The 16,472-nt window shown below is 52.0% G+C and overlaps 1 protein-coding gene across 1 annotated transcript in view; it reads right to left on the bottom strand.

Annotated features, from left to right (window-relative positions):
• Positions 1–357: 357 nt before the first annotated feature.
• The window catches only part of CDX1 (caudal type homeobox 1), a 17,195-nt gene continuing 1,080 nt past the window's right edge, over positions 358–16,472 (bottom strand). Inside the window, exons 2-4 of the mRNA XM_010850649.1 lie at positions 16,206–16,465; positions 1,368–1,513; positions 358–564 (exon numbers count right to left, since the gene is read on the bottom strand). Of these exons, the coding sequence (XP_010848951.1) occupies positions 358–564; positions 1,368–1,513; positions 16,206–16,465 (613 nt within the window). The remainder of the gene's footprint in view (positions 565–1,367; positions 1,514–16,205; positions 16,466–16,472) is intronic.

The raw sequence follows: 16,472 nt of genomic DNA, 5'->3' as shown, positions 1-16,472 counted from the left end.
TTCCCTGGATTCCATCTCCTTTCTCCAGGAGTCTGGTCCCTACAACAGCCTCCCACCTTTGAGCCTATGGAGGAGGAGCTAGATCCTCCTCACCTTGCCTCCTGGGAATTAAGACTTCCCACCCCAGGCACCCTTATCCCCCTGAGGCCTAGAACACCAAAGTGGGAAAAGGTCCTATTCAACAGGTTCACTGCACGGTTGGGCCCAGGGGATGCAGGGAATAGGTGGGTGATTTGTCCAGGGTTACTCAGAAGGTCAGTGGTATGGCTTGGGACTCAGACTCCTGGGCCCCCACAGGAGCCACATTTCCAGCACCTGAGTCCTCAAGGCCCCCAGCCCACAAGGCTGGTCAGGGGGCTATGGCAGATATTCCTCCTTGACAGGCACTGGGGAGGAGGCACCCAGGAGGCTAGCAGAGCTGGGGCACAGGCCCGCCAGGGGTGGCCCTGCTGGGGTGGAGGTGATGTCATGGGCTGGTGGGGGTGGCTGTGGAGGCTGCTGCTGCTGCTTCTTCTTATTCACTTTGCGCTCCTTGGCCCGCCGGTTTTGGAACCAGATCTTCACCTGTGGGGTCAGAGAACAGAGATGGGGCAGAAGGTGTGGAGACTGAATGACAGAGCAAGAGGAAGAGAGAGGGCAGTGGAGCTCTTGTTTCTTGATGTGGCATTTGGGGCTTCCCTCCGGCTCCAGCTACCCCAACTGTTCATGTACCGTGAACATGTTCTCCCTTTCTGGAACCTGTTACCCTGCCTTTTATTTTTTTTTGAAGTACCTGTAATATTTTTTTTATTCTGCCCAGCAAAATATAGGAGTTGCAGCTGTTCCTCCATCCTTTTACTTTTTTAATTTTTATTTATTTTTAATTAGAAGATATTGGTTTACAATGTTGTGTTGGTTTCTGCTGTGCAACAACATGAGTCAGTCATAAGTATACATATATCCCCTCCCTTTTGAGCCTCCCTCCCACCCCCACACCCACCCCTCCACCCCCGCTCCTTTACTCTTAAGACAACTTTTTCTGTAACCCTCTTCCTCTCCATCTTCCAAAGCCATACTCTAACACGCTTCCTCCAGGAAGCCCTCCCTGTCCTCCCTGTGACTGCTCCCTCCTCTGGATTTAAACAGCACTGATCAAAGCCTGCTGTAGCCTAGAATTAATCAGACCCCCTATCCCCGTATTGGTGCCCAGGGATATTGGGTTTTATTGGCCAGGGGATTCATGGCAGCAGCTCTGTTTCTGTTGTGTTGTATGACCATGGCCAGGAGAAAACCTCTCTGTTCTCCCTTGACTGAGCTCCATAATCTGCCTGGTAGCCTGGAGGTCAGACTCGCAGTACTGCTGTGGCTGAAGTAGGGGCCCTACACACCTGCCGTTCAGTGAGCCCCAGGTTGGCGGCCAGCTCTGATTTCCGCCGGATGGTGATGTAACGGCTGTAGTGGAACTCCTTCTCCAGCTCCAGGCGCTGGTGGTCGGTATAGACCACCCGGTATTTGTCCTTGGTCCGAGTCTTACCTGAGAAGCAGAAGTGCCAAGAGGAGAGATGAGTGGGGAGAGGAGCCTGCAGAAGGCCAAGGCAGGGCTCCCAGGAGGAGGAGCAATCCAGGACCCCCGAAGAAGAACACTGAGAGAGTAACAATCAGGCTTGGAGACTTCCAACCTGGGAGTCAAGCACTGTTCTTATGCCCATCTGGGGCCCCTAACACTGAGAGAGAGGCTTCCTCAATGGTTCAGCAGGCAAAGTATCTGCCTGTAATGCAGGAGATGCAGGGAATGTGGGTTCAATCCCTGGGTCAGAAAGATCCCCTGGAGGAGAGCATGGTAACCCACTCCAGTAGTCTTGCCTGGAGAATCCCATGGACAGAGGAGCCTGACAGGCTACAGTCCATGGGATCGCAGAGTTGGACACGACTGAGCGACTGAGCACAAGGCTCAGAGACAGGATACAACTTGCCCGGGGGTACCCAGCAAGCTGCAGGTGGAGTTGGGGTTTCCGCCAGGTCTGCTGACCCAGAGCCCTACTCTGACTGCCAGGCCCACCAGCTTTTATGCACCAGTTCCCAGGTGTGGCTGCACAACAGACACATGGGGAACTTGGGAAAAGCACAGCTTCCAGAGCGTCACTGAGCATGTCAACTCGAAAGCCTTGGGTGGAGTCTGCATTTTTCACAAGCTCCCCAGGTGGTTCTAATTCGGGGATCCTTGGAGGAACACCTGGCAGCAGGGGTAGGTTGAGATAGAGACATCAGCTGCTCTTCTCTCCTGTGGTGGAGAGAGCAGGAAGGGCCGCCACAGCCAGAGGCTGGAAGCAGGAAGCTTTCAGGAACTGCCCTGGGGTATATGCTCCTCACTTCCTGTTGAATGCCTGTTGGTTGCTGGCCAAACAATCAGACAGAAAGTATTGGGACTGCTGGTTGTTCCCCAGGACTTGTCAGGTTCCTCAAAAGACCCTGGTTCTAGACACGAAGCCCTGAGCTGGGGCTGCACCCAGGGGGCTGGTCTGCTTGGAGCCATTCGCGCTCCAGCCTGAGCCCAGACACACAGCAGGAGTGCTCAGGCCAGCCCACAGATATTTACCGAGTTCCTGCTGTGGGCCAAGTCCCGGGTACAGCAGGGAGCAGAATTAAAAGTCCCTGCCCTCCTGAAGCTTAGGTTCTAGTGGAGGGAGATGAGTAAAAATAAAAAAATATGAAAATTATTTGATATGTTAATTGATGAAAAGTATTTCAGAGAAAAAAGAAGGACTGGGAACTTAGGGAGGAGAGAGGCTATGATTTTGAACAGAGTGGTCCATGAAGGCCTTACCTTGAAGGGGAGCTTGAGCAAAGATCTAAAGGAAGTGAGGGAAAGAGCAATGCAGCTGTCTGGGGAAGAGGTGCCCAAGCAGAGGGAACAGTAGGTGCAGAGGCCCTGAGTAGGGGACGTGCCTGCTGTCTGAAGAGGGAAGAACACTGAGAAGGCTGGTGCGCCCAGGATGCAGTGAGCAGGGGGGTGGGCAGGTCATGCGAGGCCCACAGGCCATGGAAAGGACTCTGGGTTTTGCTCTGTCTGGGACAGGAGCCATTACAGGGTTTTGAGCAGAGGAGACATGAGATTTGATATAGGTTTTAAGATGCCTCTTAAGATGCCTCTGGCTGCTGCATAGAGAACAGACTGGTGAGAAAGGGGAAGTGTGGGGACACCTGCCATAACTCAGGAGAAAGAAGGTGGTAGCTTGGCTTCCACATAAGACTCAGCCTTGGACCAGGAACTGCATGGGTTAATGTCAGGGATCTCTTTCAGGCTGGGATCAGAGGTCTGTCTGGAGAGACTATTAAAGAGTCATGCTTGGCCTGGGCTGCTGTGAGGGCCTGACTCAATACCAGTGTCCTTTTGTAAGAAACTGAGCACGTGGCTATGACCAGGAGGCACATGTAAGCATTTCCAGATTCGCCCCTGCATCCCACCAGGGCATGGCCAGTCTGCATAACCATCGACCTCTCCCACTTCACCCAGATGCCCCCCCAACAACCTGACCTTCATCTCCGTGGTCCCAGCTCTGGGCCTAACTGTCCCTCAGCACCCCTGTGCTAACCACCCCCCAACACTGTTCCAGCCTCCGCCTTCCCCACCCAGCCCACACAGCTTGGCAGGACAGTGCTGGGCTCCCCAAGAGCCAAGTGGTTTGTGGAGAACAGGAGACAGCAGATGTTCCTGGGCTCTTTCCCTTGAGTTTCCTGCCAGAGCAGCAGAACCACACTGGACTCTTCCACAATCACTGACCTCAGCCCATTGCCCGACACAGCACGAGACAGCCTCGGCCCTCAGCCAGGCCTAACCCAGGAAAGGGACCAGGGAGTGGCTGCCGAGGCCTTGGCTCCAGATGGGGCCCCTTCTTGACCTAGAAAATTCAATGCCAGCTCAAAAACAATTCTGCCTAATGCCACCACCACTGGAACCCAGCAGATCTCTGAACCCACAGCCCCGCTGGGTTCACTGGGCCAAAGCCAGAAAGGGTCACGGAAATTCAGTCTCCTCCCACGCTATAGATGAAGATACTGACGTTCAGAATGGTTATACAGCAGCCAGAGGTCCAAATAAGAGAGGCCTTGTGAGTTCTTTTAGTTCAAACTCCCTGTACATTCAGGGTTACTGAAGCCCCAGGCAGTTACCAGGCCTGCAGCTCCTGTTGTGGTGCGTAACTCCTCACCCCACCAGATTTGGGGTCCACAGAGCCTGCTATATGGCCCTCTAAGCATTGGCAATAGAAGCTCAAACGGCAGGCCCATCGTCCACTTGTATTTCTGGAAGAGAGGGTCCAGACCATGGTGAGGGCAGATCCCCAAAGTCCTGGCTGGGCCTGGATGGCCCTCAGGTTGAAAATGCCAAAAAGATTGACTTTTGGGAGTTGGGGGGAGGAGGCTTCCTGCCCACCCAGACCTCAGCCTGAGAGACTATAAAGACACCCTTTTCCTCAGGCATCCAACCCTTACTCCTATCCTCCCTGATGAGCAAGTGGGGATCCATTACACCCATTTCATATATGGGGGAAATCAAAGCTCAGAGAAGGGCACTTGCTGAGGGTCATCCTGCCTGGTAGTGGTATCAATCTGGGCTCAGGTTTCCTGACCTCCAGCCTGGGCTCTTTCCCCCAACTCTGGGGGCATCAGGAACTAGACAAGAGATGGGGTTCTGGCTGCATAGTTACTTCTCTCTGTGTAGCTGCACCTCTAGCAAGGCTGCCAGTGAAGACCCAGGACCTGTTACAGCCTCCTGGATCCAAGAGAGGGGCTGGTGGGCTCAGGAACACACAGACCAACTTCTATCTGGGGAAGTTGCTCAAAGCACAAAATTTATTGCTGAGAAAATGGCTCTGCCAAAGAACCAAATGTTTGAAATCATACTGTGTGGTCCAGGAACCAGAAAGTCCCATCTGCTGGCCAGAGGGTGATAATGGGAATGTCCTCCTTGGAGCCCAACTTGGTGATCTCAGCCTCATTTAACATGCACATGCCCTTTGACTCCCGAATCCCTCTTCCAGGGAGTGATCCCACAGAAAACTGCCCAGAGAGGTACTGTTTCAGATAGTACAAAAGTTAAGAACCATGTACATGTCTATGAGTCAGGACTAGTTAATAAGAGAGGGTACATCCATGGAGAGGATCATTAGGCAGTCATTAAGAAGAAATTATAAAGCTCTATATGTGCCAACGTGGAGCAATTTCTAAAAACATTACGTTTTTTAAATGGCAAAATGGTGTGAAAAGTATGTTACTATTTTCGTATAAAAATGGAATACACACACACACACACACACACACACGCACTCGAACATGTTTGTGCACCCACGGAGTTCTTTCTGTAAGAATACACAGGAAGCCAGTATCGGGGCTGCCTGGAGAAGGGACTGAAGCCTGGGGAGCCACAGGGAAGAGGGAGTCTTTGGGGTATTTGCATTTTTACCCTCTGAAGATGTGAATTTGTATTTTTAATGACAATCAGGCGCCCTGGGCTCCAGTCCCAACTCTGGGCCAGAAGTCCCCACTGCTGTGAGCAACCCTCCTTTCCCCTCCTGTTATCACCAGTGCCACCCTGGGGGCCCAGAAGGGAGGGAGCAGGGAGGTGCGTGACAGCGGTGGGGCAGGGAGAGCGCCCAGGATGAATGATTTACAGGCCTTTGGGACACTGGGCCTAAGAGGGAAGTCCGGACTCCTGTAACAGGTGTCTGATGGGGGCCAGGCCACTCCCAGTCACCTAATGAATAACCCTCTGGGCCAGATGCCAGGGCACGTAGGTGGGAGAGAGGGTGGGAGTCCCCCCACCAGCTCTTAGGGGTGAAGCATGAGAGGAGAAGAGGCTTGGATAACTCTCCAAATGAGAGTCTTTCTCTCTTCTCTGGTTGTAGGATGCTACGAACGGTCCATCCATATGCATCAGGCTGCCATAGAGGTTAGCAAGCTCCCCACCCCTAAAGCGTGCACAGCAGAGGCCCTGGGAAGTTCCAGGCTAAATGTCCTGACTCCTGACCAGCAGCCTCAAATGCCTGAGGAACCTTTTAAAAGCACAGATTCTGGCCCAGAAGTTCAGACTCAGGGGCACTAAAATTGGGCTTGGGGATTTGATACTTGAATAGCTCTCCAGGTGACCGTGACATGTGGTTGTTTGAGCAGGTAGACCTCTAGGGCTTGCTGTCCAGCTTCTCACTGGCTGGGTTCTGAGTCTCATGTTCTGTATCTACAAAATGGCAATAATTATTCTAATAACAGCCAATATGTCCATGTGTCAAGAACTTTGTATACATCTCTCAACAACCTATGAAGCTGTGCAGGTGTTAGCCCCAGTTTACAGATGAGAACACTGAGGCCCAGCAAGGTCTGCACATCTGAGGGTGGGACCTGGCCCAGGTCTGTCTGGTTTTAGAAACAGCACTAGAACCTATCACCCAGTGTAAGGTCTCCCATAATTAACTCCCACCCTGAGTATTTAGGGGATCACTTGAGATGGACGGATGAATGATGCCTAGCATATACCGAACACATGCAGGGAAAGGTAGATCCTAATGATTTCCATGGTGGGATAACCACATGGCAGGGATGCTGGGAAATGGATCTAAGCAATGGATTGTATGTTGGATGAGACCATTTATTTATAAGGTCCCTTCCAACTTGGAAACATGAAGTTCCCAATGTTTGTTGATGCTCTGATTATATTTGTTATTATTGCTGAAAGAATTCTAAGACTGATTTCCCTGAGAGTCTAGAAACAAAGTCTGCCCAGCTGGAGGGTGCGGGCAGGAGCCTGGCGGTCTGCAGTGGGGCCTCCTCATCCAGCCTGGGCCAGGCAAGGACAGAGTTCAGCCTCTGCCCCCAGGGCGGGGTTGGTGGCTCCCAGAAAATCAAGTGGCCTCTGGGTCAGCACTTCCTTTGACCTCTTCCTGCTGGGACTGTGGCCCTGAGGGATGACACTGCCAGCTCTGGCCCTCAGAGCTTGGAACACAAATCCATGACCCCTCTCTGTGTGGTCCAATCCCACTGGCCATACATCAAAATCCCCCACACCCAACAGACATACACAGACACAGAGAAATGCACACAGGCAGGCATGGATGCTTGTTAAAAATACGTATTCACAAGCTCTCAGGCCTGTTGTGTCCTGGTCTCTCTGCCATCTTTAACAAGCTTACCAGAGGGGATTCTGAATCACCAGCTGAATTAAGTATGTCCCGGTGCTGTGCCACCTGTGTGGCCATAAGTAAGTCCCTTCTCCCCTCTGGGCCCGTTTCTCCTATGCAGCAGAAGGTTGGGTGTCAGCTCCCAGGGCCCTGTAGATTCTGAACTTCTCTGTAGCTCTGAGCCCATGGGCCCAGGTTTGCATCCTTAGCTAATGGATTTAACAAGTGGTTGAACTTCTTTGGGCTTCCCTTCCCCCTGGGGAGCAGAATGGATATGAAAGCAGTTTGCAAAGGGCAAAGAGCTATGGAGACAACAAGCTGAACTGAGCTATTTGTAGAAGCGGATGTTGGAGGGATCCCTTGGGAGAAGGAGGAATGCCGCCTGATGGGGGCCCTCAGGGCAAACAACATTGCCTGGGGGTGGGGAGGTCTGGCTGGGCCACCAGCTGGACATGTGAGGTTCTGCTTGGAACCATTCCCCCATGTGTATGACCAGTGGGTGGACTTCTGTTGCCCAGTTCCATGATGGATAGATATCCTCCCCGGGGCCATGAGGCTCTCTATTGGGCCCATGATTAGTTCTTGTTTTGGCTGGTTTGCCAGTCCTAGCTGCTCTAGCACGAGTCCTCATTCACTCCTGCTCATTCCTGGAGCAGGAGTGAGGCTAGCATGGCTGTGGGAGTGAGATGAGAGGATGGCCAGACCAGCCACACTCTGGGGCCCTGCAGGTTTAGGCGGCTTCTCCACCCCACTGTCACCCCCCTTCCTAGGCACCAAGCTCAGTCAGCACCGCCCTTCCTCCTCCCCAGCTGCCTCTGCATCTTCCCCTCACCTATCTTCTTCAATGAGGTCCCCAATCTGACTCGGCTACGGGAGGCAGTAAAGAGGACAGAAAGTTCATAGTCAAATAGACCTGATGGTTCTAACCCGGCCTGGCCATGGGCTAGCAGTGGGAACCCAGGCAAGTCACGGAACATTTCTGAATCCCATTACTCATCTGTGAAATGAGGACAGGAATGCCTCCTTCAGACATGGAAGCTGTGGAGAGTAGATGTGCTCATGTATTTAACAAGATATTAAAAAAGCTATCTGTGACAGTGGAGAAAAAGAAAGAGGGGAAGGGAGGAGGGGGGATAAGAGGGAAAGGACGAGGAGGAGCAGGGGGAAGAAGATGATGATGCAGAGACAAAAAGATGATGACTGCAGGGACAAAAGAGGCCAGAGAATCCTCAGTGGAGAATAAGTGGCACATCAGGAATGGATTACCGTGCTAGGAACTCTGGAGAGGAATTTTCCTGTGCTGTCCCATATGATAGCTACTAGCCACATCTGGCTGCCTAAATTAAAATTAATTAAATAGAATTAAAAATTCAATGTTTTAGTCATGCTAGCCATATAGCAAGTGCTCAGTGGACACATGTAGCTAATGGCTACCACACTGGACAGTATAGATACAGAGCCGTCATTACAGGAAGTTCTATTGGACAACACAGCTAGACCAAACTCCCAGCAAAGTCCAGATGCCCACACCCTCGTAGCATATACCTAACCCGACTGCTTGGACTATCTGCAAAGCAGCCTGTCCTTGCGCTCATCACCCAGTTATATTCTTCCTAGGATTTTCCACAAGGGGCACCAGAAATAGGGGGCACCTTTGGCCTAGAACAGCCCTTCTGAGAGTTACCAGCAGCAACTGCATCCCTCTGTCTTCTGGGCTGAACAACCTGCAGCCTCTCAACCGTCTCCTGGTGGAGTTTCCAGGCCTCTGCCCTACCCTGGCCATCCTTCTCTGGTCTGGAGGTGAGGTCCCTGCCTAATTGTCCGCAGGTGTGGGTCCTAAAGAATCATATCTGGGGCAGAGGTGCAGGGAGGGAGGGGCTGTGGACCCCAGCCCTTTTCATGCTCACCGAGGGGCCTTAGCAAATCCCTTCCCTTGGTTCCTGGCTGCCTACATGCTCCACGATGGCAGAGACCATGCATCTTGCTCATTTGGTTCTACAACTGTTCCAGACACACACACAGTGAGTACTTGATGAATCCTTGTTAAACTTAACACAGACTCACTGCTTCCTGGCCTTCTCCTCACAGTAAATGGCCCCTCTCCTCCAGCCACTCAGGCCAAAAGCCTAGGTGGCAATTTCCCCGCTCCCCACATCCCATCCATCAGCTGGTTGGCTTAACCTCCAAAGGACATCCTTCTGTCTAACTCCACTGTCTGCATAGCCTTAGTCACAGCCACTACTCTAATAGAGAAATGTGTTGTTCTGGGGTCAAAAACACTTGCATTTGAAAAATAGTGAGTACTCAATGGATGGTAGTGCATATTATTATTACTATGGGAAGTGCTTGGTACTTATTTGTTAAATGGTTCATTCCCACTTTCAAGAGTGGGGGGTAGATTAAAAACAAACCAGCATAAGAAATAGTTACAAACTGTGATTAGTGTGAAGGAAAGGAAGCGTTGAGCTCAGAGCATAACCTCACACCTCTTACAGTTATTATGATTAAGATGTGGGGGCGGGTGGCAGGGGGTAGAGAGCCTACTTTATTTAGCTTGAGGAAAGTGTCCTGGAGAGGATGACATCTAAGCCAAGATCTGATGGTTGAGAAGGAGGTCTCTACGTCACCAATGGGGAAGAATATCCCAGGAAGACAGAAGAGCATGTGCAAAGGCCCTAAAGCAGAGAGAGTAGCAACAGAGGGCCAGACCCCCAAGGGACCCCTTGTGCCTTGCCCTGGCAGGAATCCCCAGCACCTAGCAGAAGAGAAGAAATACTCAGAAACTAGCACCACCCGCCTGCCTCATGAATGAATGAGAAAAGGCACAAGAGGAGGCTGAAAAGGCTAGCAGGGTTTTGAGCCCTAGGGTAAGGGGCTTGGATTTGACTTTGAGAGCAATGGGAAGACATGGGAGCCTGGAGGGTCAGTCTTGGCGTCCAATGTTGCCTGTTCCCTCTCTCTGTTGATGCTGAGGGGTCTTTGTGGGGGCACCCCTATAAGGCTGAGGGGCAAGTATGGCAGGGGAGGGCTTAGCCTCTTAACATGGTGATGGACCTGACTCCAGACATATATGTTGTTTCCAGGTCCCAAAAACTCTGGGACAGAAACTTGAGAGGCATCTCATTAAGATAATTCCCACCAATAAGAGAGGCTTGCTGCTAATAAAGCTGTTTTGGTCCTTCAGAACAACTCCCCAAACTCTCAGCAGCAATATCTGCAAAGTGGGGGGAAAACACCCAACCAAAAAAAGCCTTCTGCCACCTTCTAACTGGGTCATTCCCCCCTTCCCAGCTACATCTGAAAGACGAGGTGGCGAATGGAGCTTCTGCCTGGAGAACCGGTTTTAAACAGCCTGCTGTGCCCATCCTCCCACTTCAGTCTCTTACAGCTCATCACTGACTGGCCTCCTTTTCCCCACCTGGACTGGAATGCACATGGGGAGGGGGGCTTGGGCTCCCATTCTGAGTGTGTTGCTTCATCTGATAGATGGTCATCGGGCTGCAGAGGCTAGGTTTGAACCCTGGGCAGCAGCAAACGTGGCCATGTGAGCTTTGGCAAGTCACTTTACCTTCTCTGAGCCTCATTAACTCTATCTGTAAAAATGAAGCTAATAATAGATCCTCACACCTCTTACAGCTATTATGAGACTTACATGAGATCACCCATGCAGAGTTTTTGACACAGTGCCTGGCACGTGGTAGAGACTCAGCTGATGTCACAGTTATTAGCTTTATCATGAGCTCCTATTATGTGCAAGGCATGATGAGAAGGATGAGACTGACTAGGACAGTTCCTTGAGGGGATAACAGATGGCAGATGGCAAAGATCAACAAGACAGTCAGTGATAAATGTTCAAAAAGGATCTGATACCGTGCTTGGAGGGGAGGGAACCAAGGAGGGCTTCCTAGAGGAGGTGGCCTTGGAGAAGCATTTGACCTGGTAAAGATACAGGAGGGCAGTTCAGGTCAAGAAACCCACACTAGAGAGGCAGGGAGTATGAGGTGTGTGCTCTCATGTACCTGCTAATGACAGGTGGAGATGGTCACAGGCACCAGTACACTGAGTACCTACTGTATGCCAGGCTCAGGGCTGTGTTTTACAGGAACCATTGCCTCAAGGTGTAATCCTGCTATAATCTTGATATCACAGTGGAAGAAGCTGAGGCTTACAGAAATGATCCACATCAATTTGACTGCAGCTGATGCAGCTTCTAACAGAAACACAATTTCAGGCTTGAGGCGCTGAAGCTGGACTCTTGACCATCCCAGGTAAGCATTTCTGTATCTCAACAAACTAATGGGAAAGTGGCTTCAAGAGTGGGTTGGGGCTGGTTCTCAAAAGGACTCTGAAATGGGGCTGGATTTTCATTACAGCAATCGAATGGTATAAAACAAAAGGGCAATTCCATGGCAGTGGGGAGCCATGGGATGCTCTTGAGCAGGGGATGAGCTTTGAGAAGGTAAATCCAGTAGTGGTTTAGAACAGTGGCCCCCCAACCTTTTTGGCACCAGGGACTGGTTTTATGGAAGACAGTTTTTCCAAGTATGGGGGTGGGGGATAGTTCAGGTGGTAATGTGAACAATGGGGAATGGCAGATGAAGCTTTGCTTGCTCACCCACCGCTCACTTCCTGCTGTGCCACCCATTCCTAACAGGCCACACACCAGTACCAGGGGGTTGGAGACCCCTGGTTTAGAGGACATCAAGGTCAGAGCTGACTCATTTGAAAAGACCCTGATGCTGGGAAAGATTGAGGGCGGGAGGAGAAGGAGACGACAGAGGATGAGATGGTTGGATGGCATCACCGACTCAATGGACATGGGTTTGGGTGGACTCCGGGAGTTGGTGACAGACAGGGAGGCCTGGCATCCTGCAGTTCATGGGGTCGCAAAGATTTGGACATGACTGAGTGACTGAACTGAACTGAGGGCAGTAGGGGGGCTTCCCAGGTGGCTCAGTGGTAAAGCATCTGCCTGCCAATGCAGGAGACACTGGCAATGCAGATTCGATCCATGGGTCAGGAAGATCCCCTGGAGGAGGAAATGGCAATCCATTCCAGTATGTTTTCCTGGAAAATCCCATGGACAGGGGAGCCTGGTGGGCTACAGCCCATGGAATTGCAAAGAGTTGGATACAACTTAGCGACTAAACAGCAGGAGCAGCAGCAGCAGCAGGGTATTGGGGAGAGGCTGAAGGTAAGAGGCCAGGTTGGTGGCTGTGGCAATGGGCCAAGGGAGAAGGCCTGGAACATAGTTGGGGGAGGAGGGTTCATCCCCTCCATGGGCCTCAGTTTCTCCATCTGATAGCTGAAGAGGTTGGACCAAGATCCAAACCCTGCTACAAAAGTCTTATCATCTGAGTGGGCATTACCCTACTTGTGTGGGACTTTAGCCACGCCAATGGGCCATTAACCTGTGAAAAACTATTTATTGATACTGCATCAGAGACTGAACCTTTGACAGAGGATGATTCCTAAATAAAATATTTATAGTTAAAAGGGGAAGACAAAAAAGAACAGAGCCACTTGCAGTCATTTCCCATCCTGGCCTCAGTCAAGTGACAGTCATCACTCAGAACTGGCTAATATTTTGTTTATGGACAACATAATAGCCTCTCTTGCACCTTCCCAAGCTTTGTTGCCCTCTCCTTAGGTACAACTGGCATCTTAGTCCCAGCCTCAGCTCCGCCAATTCCCCAGGTAAGAATAGAGTACTGACCATCCGTGGAACAGGGAGAAAGGGGCAACCAGGCTTCCACCACTGGCACGAGCGGCTCAGCTGGACAGTCGTGGGTCCCATCTCCAGGTTGAGATCTTATCTCTCCCCGCTTCTCCCAGAGCTCTCTTACTGTCCCTCACACACTTGCCCTGTTCATTCATTCATCAGAAAATATTGAGCACCTACTAAATGCCACACACGGAGCTGGGTGCCTGGAATGCAGTGAAGTGAAAGTCACTCAGTCGTGTCTGACTCTTTGCAAGCCCATGGAATTCACCAGGCCAGAACTGTGGAGTGGTAGTCTTTCCCTTCTCCAGGGAATCTTCTCAACCCAGGGATTGAACCCAGGTCACCCACATTGTAGGCATATTCTTTACCAGCTGAGCCACAAGGGAAGCCCATCCCTTCTCCAGCAGATCTTCCTGACCCAGGAATTGAACCGGGGTCTCCTGCATTGCAGGCAGATTCTTTACCACCTGAGCTATCAGGGAAACACAGTCATGGGTCAAATAAACATGGTTCTGGACTTCATGGGAGTTTACCTTGGTGGGTTGGTGTGGGAATAGACACCACACAAACACAAAGTAAGTTAACGTTCTGAAGGAAACAAGGCAAAGATTATCAACGGGTATGTGGGGGAGGCACTGACTTCAGAACATCATGGAAGACCTCTCTGAGGAAGTGGCCATGAAGCTAAGTAAGACCTGAAAGGTAAGACAGCTTGCAAAGAGTTTTCCTGGAAGAGGGAATACAGCAAATGTATAAGACCTGCCTGTAGCAGCACATATAGCCAGATCTCAGGAAGAAGTGTAAATTTTGCCCTAAATATAATGGGAAGCCATCAGAAAATTTTTAACTGACTCATCCAACATATACCCCAGCCCAGCCTCCACCTGTGTGAAACTAGAACATTCCCTTACAATCTCCAGCCTTCAGTTTCCCATCTGTATGTCTAGTCTCTAACTGTCCAGTCAGATATTCTAGAATGCTAGAAGCACAGAAGGCAAGGAAGGGGCAGGAAGGATACCATCAGATCGGGGGCCAGCAGCACTGGGGTGGGGGGGTGGGGGGGATGGCATGCACTGACCTTCCCTCTGCTGTCCCAGACAACAGCGTAACCCAGGAAACACCCCTGGAGACCCCACATCTTCATTCCCCAGAGGGACGAACTGAGGCCAAAGAGGAGAGGGGCTTGGCCTCTCTCTCAGGGAGGGTCTGTAACCTCAATTCAGTTCTGCCCCCGCCTCAAGAACACTGGTCAGATTCAGACTCCACCTGAGTGGACAGGCAGCAGCTTCTAGCTTCCAAAAGGCAGAGTGGTTCTTGCCTGGCTCCAGGGGTGGCCACTTTCCTTGGGAACCCCCAAACCTCCCTTGGCCCGCCTTTCTACTTTCTGGGAGTGAGGGTGAAAGAATGTTTGCCTTTGGGCAGAGTTACTCCTAGGCCTCCAATGTGCCCAGGGCAACAGTTTGCAGATGACTTTCGAGACCCGAGCCAAACTGGGTTTGGCAGCTCCAGTGCCCAGAGAGCCAGGATTTGCCTGACATCACACAGCCTGGAAGCTCCTCAGGGCTCCTGCCAGTCCTCTGACCGCCACAGGCCCCTGGAGAACCTCCCCGTCCATCTCCATAGTCGGCTGATGAGCAGGAAGTAGCAACTGGAATAAAGGAGCAGGACAAGTGGACTTTCTTCTTCAGAGAACAGACACAGAACCTCAGGACCCCAAGTGTCAGTGGCCCCAGACACTTTGTCTCATATAATCTAAGGTAAAATTCTCAACTGAGGTTTATGGATAAAGCTTCTAGGGGCCTTTGGAACCCCTGAAATTGTCTGCCCAGTTAGGAAACACTTTTTCTTTTTTCCTAGGGAGAACATTTATGCTTTCCACCACATTTTTCAAAGGAGTTCTTTTGTAACTCAAACAAATGTATAAGACCCTTCTCGCTCATGTCACAGGTGGTAAAACTGAGACCTAGAAAAGATGGCTGATTCAAGGGACTCTGTTGAGAGCATTAGAGCACAGGCTTGGTCACATCCCAGCCTCACCATGTACTGGTTACACCAGTATAACTATATTTGCCCTACTTTGTCATCTCTCTATGCCATAGTTTCTTCATCTCGAAAATGGGGGTGATAATAGTCCCCACGATAAAGTTATAAGGATGAAAAGATCTTAGGTCAGCGCCTGCTGCGTTAGTAGGTGCTCTGTAAGAATTAACTGTTATTATTTAGCCACAGAGACAAGTGGTACAGCTGCAGCAGAAACCTCAGTCTTCTGAGGCCTCTGGAGGCAGGTAGGAGCTTCTGTGTTCTGGGGACTCTCAAGGAGGTGGTACAGTTGCAGCCAGACCTGTAGCTGCTGATCACCCCCTCCGCAGCATCTGCCCCAGGATGAGCTGTCCGTGTAGGGGGGACGTGGGGGTGAAGAGGAGGGGGGAGGTGGGGAAGGCCCAGGCTCACTCCCAGCTGGGGGAAGGGGAGGAGGGGCTGGACATCAAAGGGTGGGCAGGCCAACTTCCCGCCCCTAAGGCCAGGTGGCCTTTGTCAGGACAGGCCAAACATAGTCAGGACAATGGGGTATCATGTTCACTTTCCGGCCGACAGGAGTCACTACCGAGCCAAGGCCCAGCCTGTTACATGACAAAGGGGGGACCTATAAAGAGGTCAGGCCGCCCCTTATTAAAGCCGAGCCTTTGTCCTGCCCTCTCCCCAGCCTTTGAAGAGGGTGGATCGGAGAGGCCTGCCTGGGGGCAGGAGGTTCACAGGCTCAGGAGCCAAACAGCAGCCACCTTCCCAACTGCTGCTGCTGTCCCCTCCCCCAGGGTCAAGAGTTCAGGGAGAGCCCTGGGATGGTAAGGTAGGGACCCTCAACCACCACCAATCTAACCAAAGAAGGCTCTTTTTTAGCCCAACAGATATGACCCACCAATCTCTTCATTATATGGATCGGGGACTGAGACCTGGAACGTGACTCGTGTGTGTGCACACATACTGCATGTCCCGAGGCTGGGATAGGGGTGCAAGGAACAGATGGCCACCTGGACCAGTGCTGCCGAAGTTACCCAGGGATAAAGGTCTGGGGACCTGTGTTTAGTTCCTACAGGGCGTCTTTCTTCATTGCTTGGGTCTCAGTTTCCCTACCTACAGGGAAAGACAGGTTGTGCTTTCCAGTGCTCTGGCAGGCCGGGATTCGGAAGGGGGAAACTGAGAGAACAGCCTCCAGGGAGAGTGGACGGGGGCCGCGTTCTGGAACCCAAGCAGGGCCACGGCAGAGGTCAGGCAGCACCTGCTGGCGCCCAAGGGAACCATTCGGAGGCCCAGAGCGAGAGAGGGATCCTTACCGCTGCCACCGCCGCCTCCAGCCGCCACACTGCGCCGCATCCACTCGTAGGGTGTCCGCCTTTGCGCTCCGGGTGAGGGAGGAGTGCCTGGGCCGCCGAGGGGCTGCGCCAGGAGACCCGGGCCAGGCCCCGGGGGCGTGGGCACCGCGCCAAAGTCCGGAGGGGGCCCGAATGCCAGCGGGGCCGGGCTGGCGGTGGGAGCCGTGGGGCCCGGGCCGTAGGCGGCAGCCCATTCGTCCTTGGGCGCAGAGAAGGGCGCACTCCAGG

Source organism: Bison bison, unplaced genomic scaffold (assembly GCF_000754665.1).
Source record: "Bison bison bison isolate TAMUID 2011002044 unplaced genomic scaffold, Bison_UMD1.0 scf7180017864291, whole genome shotgun sequence".
Classification (NCBI taxonomy): domain Eukaryota; kingdom Metazoa; phylum Chordata; class Mammalia; order Artiodactyla; family Bovidae; genus Bison; species Bison bison.
The sequence above is the reverse complement of the archived record's forward strand: the minus strand, read 5'-3'. Positions and strand labels throughout refer to the sequence as shown.